The sequence below is a fragment of the Zootoca vivipara genome, chromosome 9, assembly GCF_963506605.1.
Source record: "Zootoca vivipara chromosome 9, rZooViv1.1, whole genome shotgun sequence".
In the NCBI taxonomy this organism is placed as follows: domain Eukaryota; kingdom Metazoa; phylum Chordata; class Lepidosauria; order Squamata; family Lacertidae; genus Zootoca; species Zootoca vivipara.
The window spans coordinates 11,305,748-11,317,833 of record NC_083284.1 but is presented as its reverse complement, the minus strand read 5'-3'; the positions used below and the strand labels follow the sequence as shown (position 1 = coordinate 11,317,833).

Genomic DNA, 12,086 nt, shown 5'->3' with positions numbered 1-12,086 from the left:
GTAGGCCTTGCCTGAAACCCTGCAGAGCCACTGCCAATCAGTGTAGACAATACTAAGCTAGAAGGACCAATCAGCTAAGGCAGCTTCCTACCGCTTAATTTGCTGGCCCTCAAAGAAATAGCCCCTAGGAAGGTAGCCTAAAATTCAATGGACACAAAAATTCCCGCATTGCAAGGGGTTGTCCTAGATGAAACTTGGGGTCCCTTCCAGCTCTACAATTCTATGATTCTATAAAAGAAACTATGGTTTCCCTGGATAATCAAACAACCTTTGGCCTGTTAAACTGGGGGGGGGGGTTAATTGTTTTTGTTACTAAGTATTTTTGTGTTTTTAAATTGCACACCACCCTGTGATTCTCGGATGAAGGGAGGTATCATGTAATAAATAATAATAAGAGCTGAGCAGAACTTGAACTCGCATCTCCCCCCATTAAAGTGGGCAGGTGCCAGACAGATGCTCAGAAGTGGGGACATTTGGTGCCTTCTTTAACTATACAGTGGTACCTCCGTTTTCGAATGTCTCCGTTCACAAACATTTTGGTTTACGAACGCTGTAAACCCGGAAGTAAATTTTCGAACACGCATTGGAAGTCTAACACGCCATGAGGCTTCCACTGAGTGCAAGATCCGGAGGCCTAGCTGTTGGCTGTTGAGTCCTCGGTTTTCAAACTTTTCAGAACTTGAATGGTTTTCCAGAACGTATTACTTTTGAAAACCAAGGGACCACTGTAGGCTTATGCACTCTGCAGAGGTGCTTTGAAAATAAGCTTGAGCCCCATAAGAAGAGAGCAAGGGTAAAATAATCCTAGCCTCTTACCTGCATCCTCGCTGACTGTAAAAGTAGCCGTTCCAAGGGACACTGTTGAAGCATCGTTGGGACCACTGATCATGACCTTCGCTGAAGCTATGCTCCCTATGCGCGCGTTCTCCGACGCGTCGGCAAGCGCGATTTCAAATTCTTCCTCCTCTTCGTACTCGCTGTCGTCAATCAGCTTCACGTCACAAGTGGTCATAGTGACGCCAGGCCCCAGCACCACGCGATTTTCATTGGACATCCCCCTGGACTTGAAGTCTGATCCAGACTCTAAGGCGTGTGCACTGCTACCTTTGGCACTTTGGGGGACTGTGTAGCATACTGCAGACACGATGCTGCTCGAGTCGCCTGTAATGCAATGCACAGCACAGAGTTATACAAAAGTTGTTTTCCAGGACAACTGGTTCAGAGAATCAGAATTGTACAGGTGGAAGGAACCACGTGGGTCATCTAGTCCAACCCCCTGGAATGCACAAATTGTTCGCCCAACATGGGGCTCGAACCCACAACCCTAAGATTAAGTGTCCCCTGTGTGGCGTAATTCTTAGAGGGTTGGACCCTGGAGACCAGGGATGGAATCCCCGCTCTGCCATGAAGCTCACTGTGTGACCTTGGGCCAGTCACCATCTCTGAGCCTAACCTACCTCACAGGGTTGTGGTGAGGATGAAATGGGGAGGATAACTCTGTACACCACCTTGATCTCAATGGAATATAAAGGTGGCATATAAATGTAACAAGTAAATATAAAAATTCTACTTTTATATTACTTTATACAGAGTTTAGACCTTTGAGTGCAGACTTTGTTTTGCTTAAAAATTTGCTTATGAACTGAAACAAGATCCTACATTTTGCTTCATACTGTTGTTTGCTGGTTATTAATTTGGGTTGATATATGACTTGAATGCAAATCTAGATTCCCTTTGAGGCTTTCTGTTGCTAGGCTTCAGTAGGAAACGTTAGCGAATTGTCCAGTCGCAGTGGAACGTTACATTTATTTCTGAGATATATATTTTGGCCAGATATACTAAACTTTTAATGAAGGGGCTTGGAATGCTGCTGCTGCTCCTGTTTTTCAAAGTGTGCAATTTTAGGATTGTATTATTTACTGGAAGTCCATTTGCATGGCTTCCCATCCCCTGCTCTAAGCTGTAATGCAACACACCTTTCCTTTCAACGGGGGCAGAGAGGATGCCAGCACTCTCGCTGATGTGGTAGACCTTCTTGTCAAACTGTAGGGTGGGCTCATCTTCCGCATCGCTGATGAAGACTTTGGCCTCGGTGATGTCCCCCAGCAAGGCATACGCTGGCATGCTGAGCTCCACAGTGAAGCTCTCCGTGTTCTCAAATACATTGTCATCGTTTATCAGGATAGTGCAGGATTTTGTGTCCTCCCGTTCATCAAACTGAACCTGTGTAGAGCGGTGGTTGTGAAAACAGCATTGTGCATTGACTACGTGCAGAGAGGTATAAAAGGGTGAAGCAGACCTTAACTGGCAAACAGGCCTGCTGCTGTAGCTGCTTTATGAGCTTCACAGCAGTGAGACGTTATTTGGGAACGGTCATTCTTGACCCAGTGTCACAACACCCCTTAAGCTGCCCTGTAGGCTTTTCTACTCTTGCCTTTCTTAATCCTATTCTGTGGACCAGTTCTCCTCCACACTAAGACACATCTCCCCATCCTGGAGATTGTCAGGGACTGTGCTGAGGAGGGCTGCACTGAGGAAGAATGGTGGGGGCCACCACCACCCACTTATCCCGATCCTGAATCTTCCCAGGTGCAGGAGGACAGTATAGATTTGGAACAGTGGTTTGCAGAGGGGCATAGTTCAGAAGGCAGAAGCTGGGAAATGCTGGATGGGGAACAGCTAGGACAGGGGTCCCCAGACTACGGCCCGGGGGCCGGATGCGGCCCAATTAGCCTGCCAATCCAGCCCGCGACGACCCCCGCCGCCCGCCGCCCGCTCTTACGGCACGCAGCGCGGCAGCGCTCTTCCGGGTTGGGAAAAAAGCGCCGAAAATCCTTTGTGCGCATGCGTATGGGCCTCTCCTGACCCGGAAGAAGTCATTTCTGGTGCACTTCCGGGTCGGGGGAGACCCACACGCATGCGCACAACGGATTTTCGGCGCTTTTCCCACCCTGGAAGCGCGCCGTCGCGCCAGTAAGCGCCCGTGCGCATGCGCACGGGCGCGCACTCCCCCGCCCGCCGGCCCGCACAGGCGCTCGCTCCCCCGCCCTCCGGCCCGCCGCGCAATCGGCGCGGTGGGAACCGGCCCAAACGCCGGTAAGTCTGGGGACCCCTGAGCTAGGAGAAGAAGCACTGGGGGAGAGAGGGTTAACAGATTCACAGTCTTGGGACAGCATTCCTCCACCGTTCTCCCCAAGGTCGAGAAGAGCTCAGAAAGTCTCAGAACAGAAAGCGCAGATGGATTACAAGATGTAGGAGTGATGTAGATTAATAGGGACGGAGGGGATGTGAGCCTTAATTGGGAGCACCACCATTCTAGGGAGACGGGTTCTTTTTGTCTCTCACTATGATTATTAAAGAATCTAACTGGTAATACGTTCCTTTCGTTTGATCTCTTCTTATTTACTGCCATGGGGGAGGAAGCTGATTCCCCGATGCCTGGCAGAGATACAGTTAAACAATGGGATGTTAGGGACTTTGGGGCATAAACTGGGACTCACATGGGCTGAGAAGGGAACTTTGCTTACTGAGATACCGGAAATGTTCGGGCGCAGTGGGGAACATCAGTCTCTGCGACCGGAAGACAGTAAGAATCACCTGGGGTTTTCCAGGTCTGGCAGCCTGGACTTCTTCCCTTATTTGAACAACAGAAGACCATCTCCTCCCTGATGGACTCCAGCTCTTGCCTTCAGCTATCTCTGACTCACATCCCCAAACCTGACACCTGACTGCAAGTATGCCAAACTGAAGACCCCCTTCTAGGTCTGGATTTGGGTACAGCTGGCCTGGTCTTGACACCGGACAAGAGCCGCCAAGCCCAAATTGGAGATGCCCAGTTTAGGTGACGGTTCCTGACTCAATACTCTCTGCCACGTTTTTCACAGCTGGGTGAAAGGAAGTGCTTCAGCCCAGGAAGCTTCTCTGGGCTTGTTGCCATGCCCACCTACCACTTCACCCTTGGGGTAAGACAGTGCAGAGCATACCACTGTGGATTCCCCCCCCCCAGGGTGTGCAGCGTTTTTCCTGAACCCACCTGGCCTGCATATTCCACGTAGTCCTGTTCTCCTGGCCGTGAAGCTGAGCTGGAGGTGGCAGTTCCCTGCTCCGTACGGCACAGAACAATAGCATATTGTTTGAGGTTACCTGTCCTCTTCACTGTGACACTGATAGAGCCTGCCTTTTCACTGACATTGTAGCTGGAAAGAGAGAGAGAGAATGAGATTTTGCCCCCCATGTAACCAAGGAGATGCACTGCTAAATTGTGAATTCATGTCCCCCTGATTTCAGGGGGGGCTTTACATGTGCTGACGTCGATCGCTACACTCAGTTTGTATCAGTTTAATTAATTTCAGCGCATTTGCCTCCTCTCGTTCAGGGAAGAACGCGCAATCTCCCTTAATTAGGGTAATTCACCATAATTGAATTGGCGGAATCTGACGCCAGGGAAAATAAATAAATAAATAAATAAAAGCGCCACGGCAAAAATTCTGCGTGTTGCTCGTTATCAGCTAATCTCATGTAAATATTATCTGTTGTAATCTGATTCGTGCGCTGCCTTGAGTTCCCCCTTGGGAGATTAGGCGGGATAACGAAATATGTAAGTAAATAAAATAAATGAGCAATTACAGAGGCTGAAGTATAAGAGAGATCTGGCCCGGTTCGTTCAAGACGGCAAATGGAAAGTCGACCTCATTTCCCCACCCACAGCGCACATGCAGCCCCACCAGTCTTTGTGTGGGGCAGGAGGCACAATGGGTTAGTGCATCTGGCTGTTAACCAGAAGGTTGGTGGTTCAAGCCCACCCAGGGAGCCCATCCTGCCTGCTCACCTGGTACCCCTGCCGCTTTCCCTTCTTGTTAATGACACACCCATTTTGGTTCTTCAACTCTACCTGCTTGGTTCTTCAACTCTATGGTCTCCTCGGGTAGTGAAGACTCCTTCAACCACCCCTTTCTGTTTCTTAACCCCCTGCACAAGGGCTATTTATTCCACACGCCCCCTACCTCCTGGGTCTTCTTGCTATTCGGCTTCCAGTTCCCAGGTCTCTCTATCACCTTTGCCTCGGTCCCCGATTTCTGATAACAGCACAAAGCTGACCTCCGGAAGTTTTTCCTCCTGTTTACAGTGACCTCACCCCCCTCACTCCTGTTTATCTATTTAAAATATTTACAGATTGCTTTTCTATTAAAATAACACCCAAAGTGGCTTACAAACAATTAAAACGACGATCCTCAAAGCCAAGCAAGCTTCTAGCCTCTGACTGTTTGTGGACATTCCATGACATCACAGCAGCAAGGACTCAGCCAATGGCTGAAGCAGATTAAAGTTGACAGGCAGCTGCTAGAATCTTTAGCATTCTGAAGCGTGGCATACCTTAATTGTCTGTGCTGCTCGTCTGAGTAGCTTACCTGGTGTGCTGAAAGCTGATAAGAGACCACTGAACATGGAAAGTATTGTCAGTGACCATACTGGGTTTGCTGTCCTTTACAAGAAACTGAAAACTGTCTTCTGTCTCTTGAGTCTGCTCCTCATGCAGCACATACTCGATCAATCCCAAGTTAACATCCTCTGTTGGGAAGAGACACCTCAATGAACTAATCAACTAATCTTGGAACTTAACAATACGTAGATACCAGCCTTCCCCAACTTGGTTTCCCTCCAGATGTTGTTGAGACTCCAATTCATGCTTTAGTAGAGCATAAGACTCTTGATCTTAGGGTCGTGGGTTTGAGCCCCTCACTGGGCAAAAGATTCCTGCATTGCAGGAGGTTGGATTCTGCCCAACTCTATGATTCTATCAGTCCCAGCCACCATGACCATGACAATTTATTTATTGAATTGATAGACTGCCCCTGTACCTGGGGGTTTCAGGGTGGTTCACTGAATAAAATCAAGATATAAAACCACAAAATACATAATAAAAACAAAAACAACAACCCAATAGCCACCAAAACAAAAAACAAAAAAAACCCCATATTTTAAAAGGGCATGGGATGTAAATCAAATCAACCAAAGGCCTGGTTAAAAAGGAACGTTTTTGCCTGGCGCCTAAAGGTGTGTAATGAAGGCACCAGGTGAACTTCCCTGGGGAGAGCATTCCACAGACGGGGAACCACTGCAGAGAAGGTCCATCAAGAGATGATGGGAGCTGGAGTTGAACAACATCTGGAGGGTAGCAGGCTGAGGAAGTGATATAAGTCATAAGGATATCCTGGTTTCTGGGTGTGGCTTGCAAATTAATATAAAATGTTTGAACAAAGCAAGAACGACACAAAGAACTACAAAACAGCCCTGGTGGATGTTGCTTTCTCAGCCTCCTCATTCATCCATTTATGCAATTTGCATTTGCTTTCAAAAATGCATGCAATGATGACAGCACTGCCTTCAGTCCCTCCCTGTGAATTTCAGAAGCCCCACTGTGTTGTTACAATTTGTGGAATTGTGGACGGGACTTAAAACCAAACACATGTTGAATTGGCACAAACCAGGTTTAAACTGCTCAGTTCTTCCCTGGACTCCAATATACCGAAAAGCAATACAGTGCAGCTAAAGCTATGATATAACTACAAGAAAGAAGATTCCACCTAAACATTAGGAAGAACTTCCTGACAGTAAGAGCTGTTCGGCAGTGGAATTTGTTGCCAAGAAGTGTGGTGGAGTCTCCTTCTTTGGAGGTCTTTAAGCAGAGGCTTGACAGCCATATGTCAAGAGTGCTTTGATGGTGTTTCCTGCTTGGCAGGGGGTTGGACTGGATGGCCCTTGTGGTCTTTTCCGACTCTATGATTCTATGATTCTATGATGAAGCACAAAAGAATGGCAAGTGATTTTCCTAGCATTGCTTTCCTACCTTGAGTAAATGTAGTCACTGCCACTCCCGGCTGCAACTTCTTCTCCACATAGCCATGCTCTGGCCCAGCTGTTATCTCGTAGATCAGCTGTTTGTCTTCTGTATCAGGATCCATTGTCAACAGCTCTTTCTTGGTGATCAGATTTTTCGGCTGGATTGAAGACACAGAGCCAGTGTTTACACACTTATACAGATGGTATCAACAGTTCCTGGGTCTGAGCCTGAAAGCTGGAACTAAGAGTTTATTCCAATGGATAAAGGTTATTCCCTTGGGCTACATTCATAAATCTGAATGTCCGTCCCTTAAGAACTGGCTCCGAAACCTACCCTTCTCAGAAGGCACCAGAGGAAGAGATGAGCTGCTTTGGAAGAAGAGGGAGAGAAAAGGAGGGCAAGGAAACTAGAAAGGAGTTATGGAAAATTAAGGCTCCACTAGTTAAGCAGTTTGATTGTTTATCTGTTTATCCAGTTATTCTTACCCTGTTGCTCAGCCAAGACGATTAATAAGTTCAAACCCATTTGGCTGCTATGATGCCTGGATCTAGGAACACAGGAAGCTGCCTTAGGCTGGGACCACTGAGTCCAGCTAGTTCAGTGTTGTCTACACTGACTGGCAGCAGCTCTCTAGGGTTTCAGGCAGGGATCTTTCCCATCCCTACCTGGAGATGTTGAAGATGCCATTTCCCTATATCCACAGCAGGACATGTGATGGGAGGAAGCAGAAAGCAGGATCCAAGGCTGGTATCAGTTTTACTGGAGAAGTAAAACTCTGACACGTAACCTCTGCTGCTTTGCGGCCATGCTCACTTGTGAGAAAGGCTTCAGGAGTAAACCCCCAAGGAAAAATCTGTACCCACCGCCTTGCGGGATATCTTCGGGAGGAGAAAAGGCTAAGGAATAAATCCTATACAAATCTGGAGTGGAGTCCCTAAAATGGTTGGAGGGCGTTTTGTACGCCTCCTTCCAGCAACTCCTGCAGCCAAGCTGGTGCCAAACTCTGCTTTCCTTTGGACCTCAACAGGGGGGGGGGTCTTGTCATCTGGGCAGCCCTGGACCTCCATACACACTGCCAGCGCTTGTGCCCTGGAGAGGTCACTTTGGTGCTACTAACACAGTGGTTTGAGTTACAGGTAGGTAGCCGTGTTGGTCTGAGTCGAAGCAAAATAAAAAACTTCCTTCAGTAGCACCTTAAAGACCAACTAAGTTTTTACTTTGGTATGAGCTTTCGTGTGCATGCACACTTCGTCAGATACACTGAAACAGAATCCACCAGACCCTTATGTATATTCAGAGGGTGGGGGTGGGGGTGATGGGAATGGGTGATGGGCTGATGGGAGTGGTAAACCTGTAGATGGCTGTTAACGACTGCTGATGACTGCAATTGGTCCTGGGTAAAAAAAGCAAGGGCTGAGGCGCTAAAGAAAGCTTGATCATGCACAATGAGATAAGAATCCAATGTCTTTATTCATCCCAGGTGGCTCCGTGGTTTTAAGCTTGGTAATGAGTTCCATTGCAGCAACTTCTCTTTCCAGTCTGTTCCTGAAATTTTGGTTTGACTTCACCCTTGGAGGTGCACTCCATTGTCTCTTGAGACAGATGGATGCCAACAAGCAGATACAGCATTTTCATCCCTATTGTTCAGTAGTTTGGCATGCTATGCAGTGTTCAGACCCACATGCCCAGATCAGGGTTAGGATAAATGCGTGTCTGTGCTCTGCTTGGGACTAAGAGCCATTAAACCAGAGAAGTGTTGTGCCTCCCGCAAAGTGTACTGGGAATGGCTGTAGCTCAGTGGTAGAGCACCTGCTCTGCATCCAGAAGGTTCCTGTATCAATCCCCTGAATCTCCAGCTAGGGCTGGGAAAGCCACTTTGGTGCTGCTGATGCAGCAAAAGCAACGTGGGAGGCAGCATTTACGAGTTACTGGTCTCTGCAGCCACAGCAGGCGCTGCGATTCTCCAGTGGTTTGACTTCACTGCCAGAGACACACTCCATTGTCCCTCGAGACAGACGGACGGCAACTGGCAAACCTGTTAAATGTTCCTAAGGGTATTGTCTCCTGAGAAATCTTTATGTGGGACAAGAAGCTACAGTTAGATATGGAACAACTGATTGGTTCAAAATTGGGAAAGGAGTACGACAAGGTTGTATATTGTCTCCCTGCTTATTTAACTTATATGCAGAATTCATCATTTGAAAGTCTGGACTGGATGAATCCCAAGCCGGAATTAAGATTGCTGGAAGAAATATCAACAACCTCAGGTATGCAGATGACACAACCTTGATGGCAGAAAGTGAGGAGGAATTAAAGAACCTTTTAATGAGGGTGAAACAGGAGAGCGCAAAATATGGTCTGAAGCTCAACATAAAAAAAACCAGGATCATGGCCACTGGTCCCATCACCTCCTGGCAAGTAGAAGAGGAAGAAATGGAGGCAGTGAGAGATTTTACTTTCTTGGGCTCCTTGATCACTGCAGATGGTGACAGCAGTCACGAAATTAAAAGACGCCTGCTTCTTGGGAGAAAAGCAATGAGAAACCTAGACAACATCTTAAAAAGCAGAGACATCACCTTGCCTACAAAGGTCCGTATAGTTAAAGCTATGGTTTTCCCAGTAGTGATGTATGGAAGTGAGAGCTGGACCATAAAGAAGGCTGATCGTCGAAGAATTGATGCTTTTGAATTATGGTGCTGGAGGAGACTCTTGAGAGTCCCATGGACTGCAAGAAGATCAAACCTATCCATTCTGAAGGAAATCAGCCCTGAGTGCTCACTGGAAGGACAGATCGTGAAGCTGAGGCTCCAATACTTTGGCCACCTCATGAGAAGAGAAGTCTCCCTGGAAAAGACCCTGATGTTGGGAAAGATTGAGGGCACTAGGAGAAGGGGACGACAGAGGACGAGGTGGTTGGACAGTGTTCTTGAAGCTACCAACATGAGTTTGACCAAACTGCAGGAGGCAGTGGAAGACAGGAGTGCCTGGCGTGCTCTGGTCCATGGGGTCACGAAGAGTCAGACACGACTAAATGACTAAACAACAACAACAACAACAACAACGGTATTGTATATTGCTGCTGGTGCAGGTTTTAGTTATTTATATCTCACCTTTTCCCCCCAGGAGATCTAGGTGGCATATGTGATTTCTCTCCCTCCTCATTTAATCCTCACACCAACCCTGTGAGGTAAGTTAGGCTGAGAGCCCTTGACTGGGCCATGGTCACCCAGTGAGCTTCATGGCTGAGTGGGGATTTGAACCCTGGTCTCCCAAGGTTCTAACCTCTACACCAAACTGGCTCTTGAAGGTTTGAACTAACACCAAGTAGGCTTTGAATTTATTTACCGTATTTTTAAAAAAGCACCTGCCTTCATTTCTGCACTTTTTAATTGGTGATGGAAGAATTGCTTGATTAATCACAGCAATTAATCAACAAGCGCTTCAGGAACGTAGATGCCAATAGCAACAGAGTAAGACATCGGAGTGTGCAGGTCTACGGAGTGGGTGGGAAGGAACTGTGCTGTCAGGGACCTTAGTCCTGCAGTTTAAGATGGATGGGTTTGTTTAGCCACAGCTGCTGATGCAACAAGCAGGGGAGGCCTGCTCCATCCATCATAACGGCTGGCAGCATTAAGGAAGAAACACAACTCCTCCTTCACTTAAAGTACTCTTAACTCCAGAACACACACACACGTATGTTTTCCCAGTCAATACCACATGGAAAGGTTTATACATTCCATGCCCCAGAAGATCTGGGCAATGAAGCACAGCTGTAAGGACAACCTGGGGGCATTTAATCATCAGTGATGCTGGAGAGTAAGGAGGGAGGCGAGATGCTTCTCCAGCAAGCGTTTCAACCCACGTAACATTTGGTGTGGAAAAGCTCAGTGCCAGGCCTGAAATAAAAGAGGAAAGATGGAACTCTTCTCTGGTGAGTCGGGAAAAAAGGTATCTTTCATTTGGAAGGGGGGGGCATCAAAATGGGAAGTGCCCCTGCTTGTAAAAAAGAAGTGCACACACTCCCATTTTCAGCTGACCGCAGAGTGAGTTCAGGATGGGATTTGCCCAGGAACTTTGGTGCTACAGACTCCACTTGGCCAGGCAGCAACCCCAACCCCACAACAAAGGTGGGGGGAGTGCCAGCCTTGTCTCTAACAGGTGTGTCGTTTGCAGCTGGAATTATGGCGTTTGCAATTTTTAATCTATCTAGCAGATTCATATCCTGGCTTTAGATCTTCAAAGCAATTTGCAAGCATGTTTGAATACAGTCTGGTGGAGGGCAGGAGTGGCGTGCCCCTTTCACTGCTTGAGGCAAAACAGGAAGGTGCCTCCCTAACCCTGCTGGAGCCTCCCTTATATGCGCCCACTAAGTGACAATTATGGTGCTGGAGGAGTGACAATTAAGTGACAATTATGGTGCTGGAGGAGACTCTTGAGAGTCCCATGGACTGCAAGAAGATCAAACCTATCCATTCTTAAGGAAATCAGCCCTGAGTGCTCCCTGGAAGGACAGATCGTGAAGCTGAGGCTCCAATACTTTGGCCACCTCATGAGAAGAGAAGAATCCTTGGAAAAGACCCTGATGTTGGGAAAGATGGAGGGCACAAGGAGAAGGGGACGACAGAGGACAAGGTGGTTGGACAGTGTTCTTGAAGCTACCAACATGAGTCTGACCAAACTGCGGGAGGCAGTGCAAGACAGGAGTGCCTGGCGTGCTATGGTCCATGGGGTCACGAAGAGTCGGACACGACTAAACGACTAAACAACAACAACAAGTGACAACAGCAGGTTCAAGAAGATCTCGCGGAGCTCTTGTGAGAACTTGCAGAGCGCTGCCTTCTGGGCTTCTGCCACCCAAGGTGGCTGCTTCAGCCCACTGCATGGGTAAGCCAGCCCTGGGAAGGGCTGACATTCCACATACAATCATAGAATTGTAGAGTTGGAACGGACCACGAGAGTCATCTAGTCCAACCCCCTGCAATGCCAGGAATCTTTCACCCAGTGCAGGGCTTGAACCCACGATGCAGCCTCATGCTCTACTGACTAAGCTACCCAACATAATAATAATAATAATAATAATAATAATAATAATTGGGTGGCTTCCAACAGAAAAATAAAATACACTAATTTATTAAACATTAAAAGCCTCCCTAAACAGGGCTGCCTTCAGATGTCTTCTAATAGAGTATTTTCCACTAGAACAAAGAAACAGAATCTCTTGCCCTTCTCCTGGTATCTATGAGGA

At 47.6% G+C, this 12,086-nt stretch overlaps 1 protein-coding gene across 2 annotated transcripts in view; it reads right to left on the bottom strand.

Moving 5' to 3' along the window:
* Positions 1–12,086, bottom strand: part of FRAS1 (Fraser extracellular matrix complex subunit 1) — a 332,187-nt gene that overhangs the window by 34,686 nt on the left and 285,415 nt on the right. For both annotated transcript variants that reach the window (XM_060278390.1, XM_060278389.1), the window contains 5 exons: positions 6,848–6,998; positions 5,409–5,568; positions 4,034–4,196; positions 1,977–2,223; positions 817–1,161 (listed from right to left, as the gene is read on the bottom strand). In XM_060278390.1, the coding sequence (XP_060134373.1) occupies positions 817–1,161; positions 1,977–2,223; positions 4,034–4,196; positions 5,409–5,568; positions 6,848–6,998 (1,066 nt within the window). The remainder of the gene's footprint in view (positions 1–816; positions 1,162–1,976; positions 2,224–4,033; positions 4,197–5,408; positions 5,569–6,847; positions 6,999–12,086) is intronic.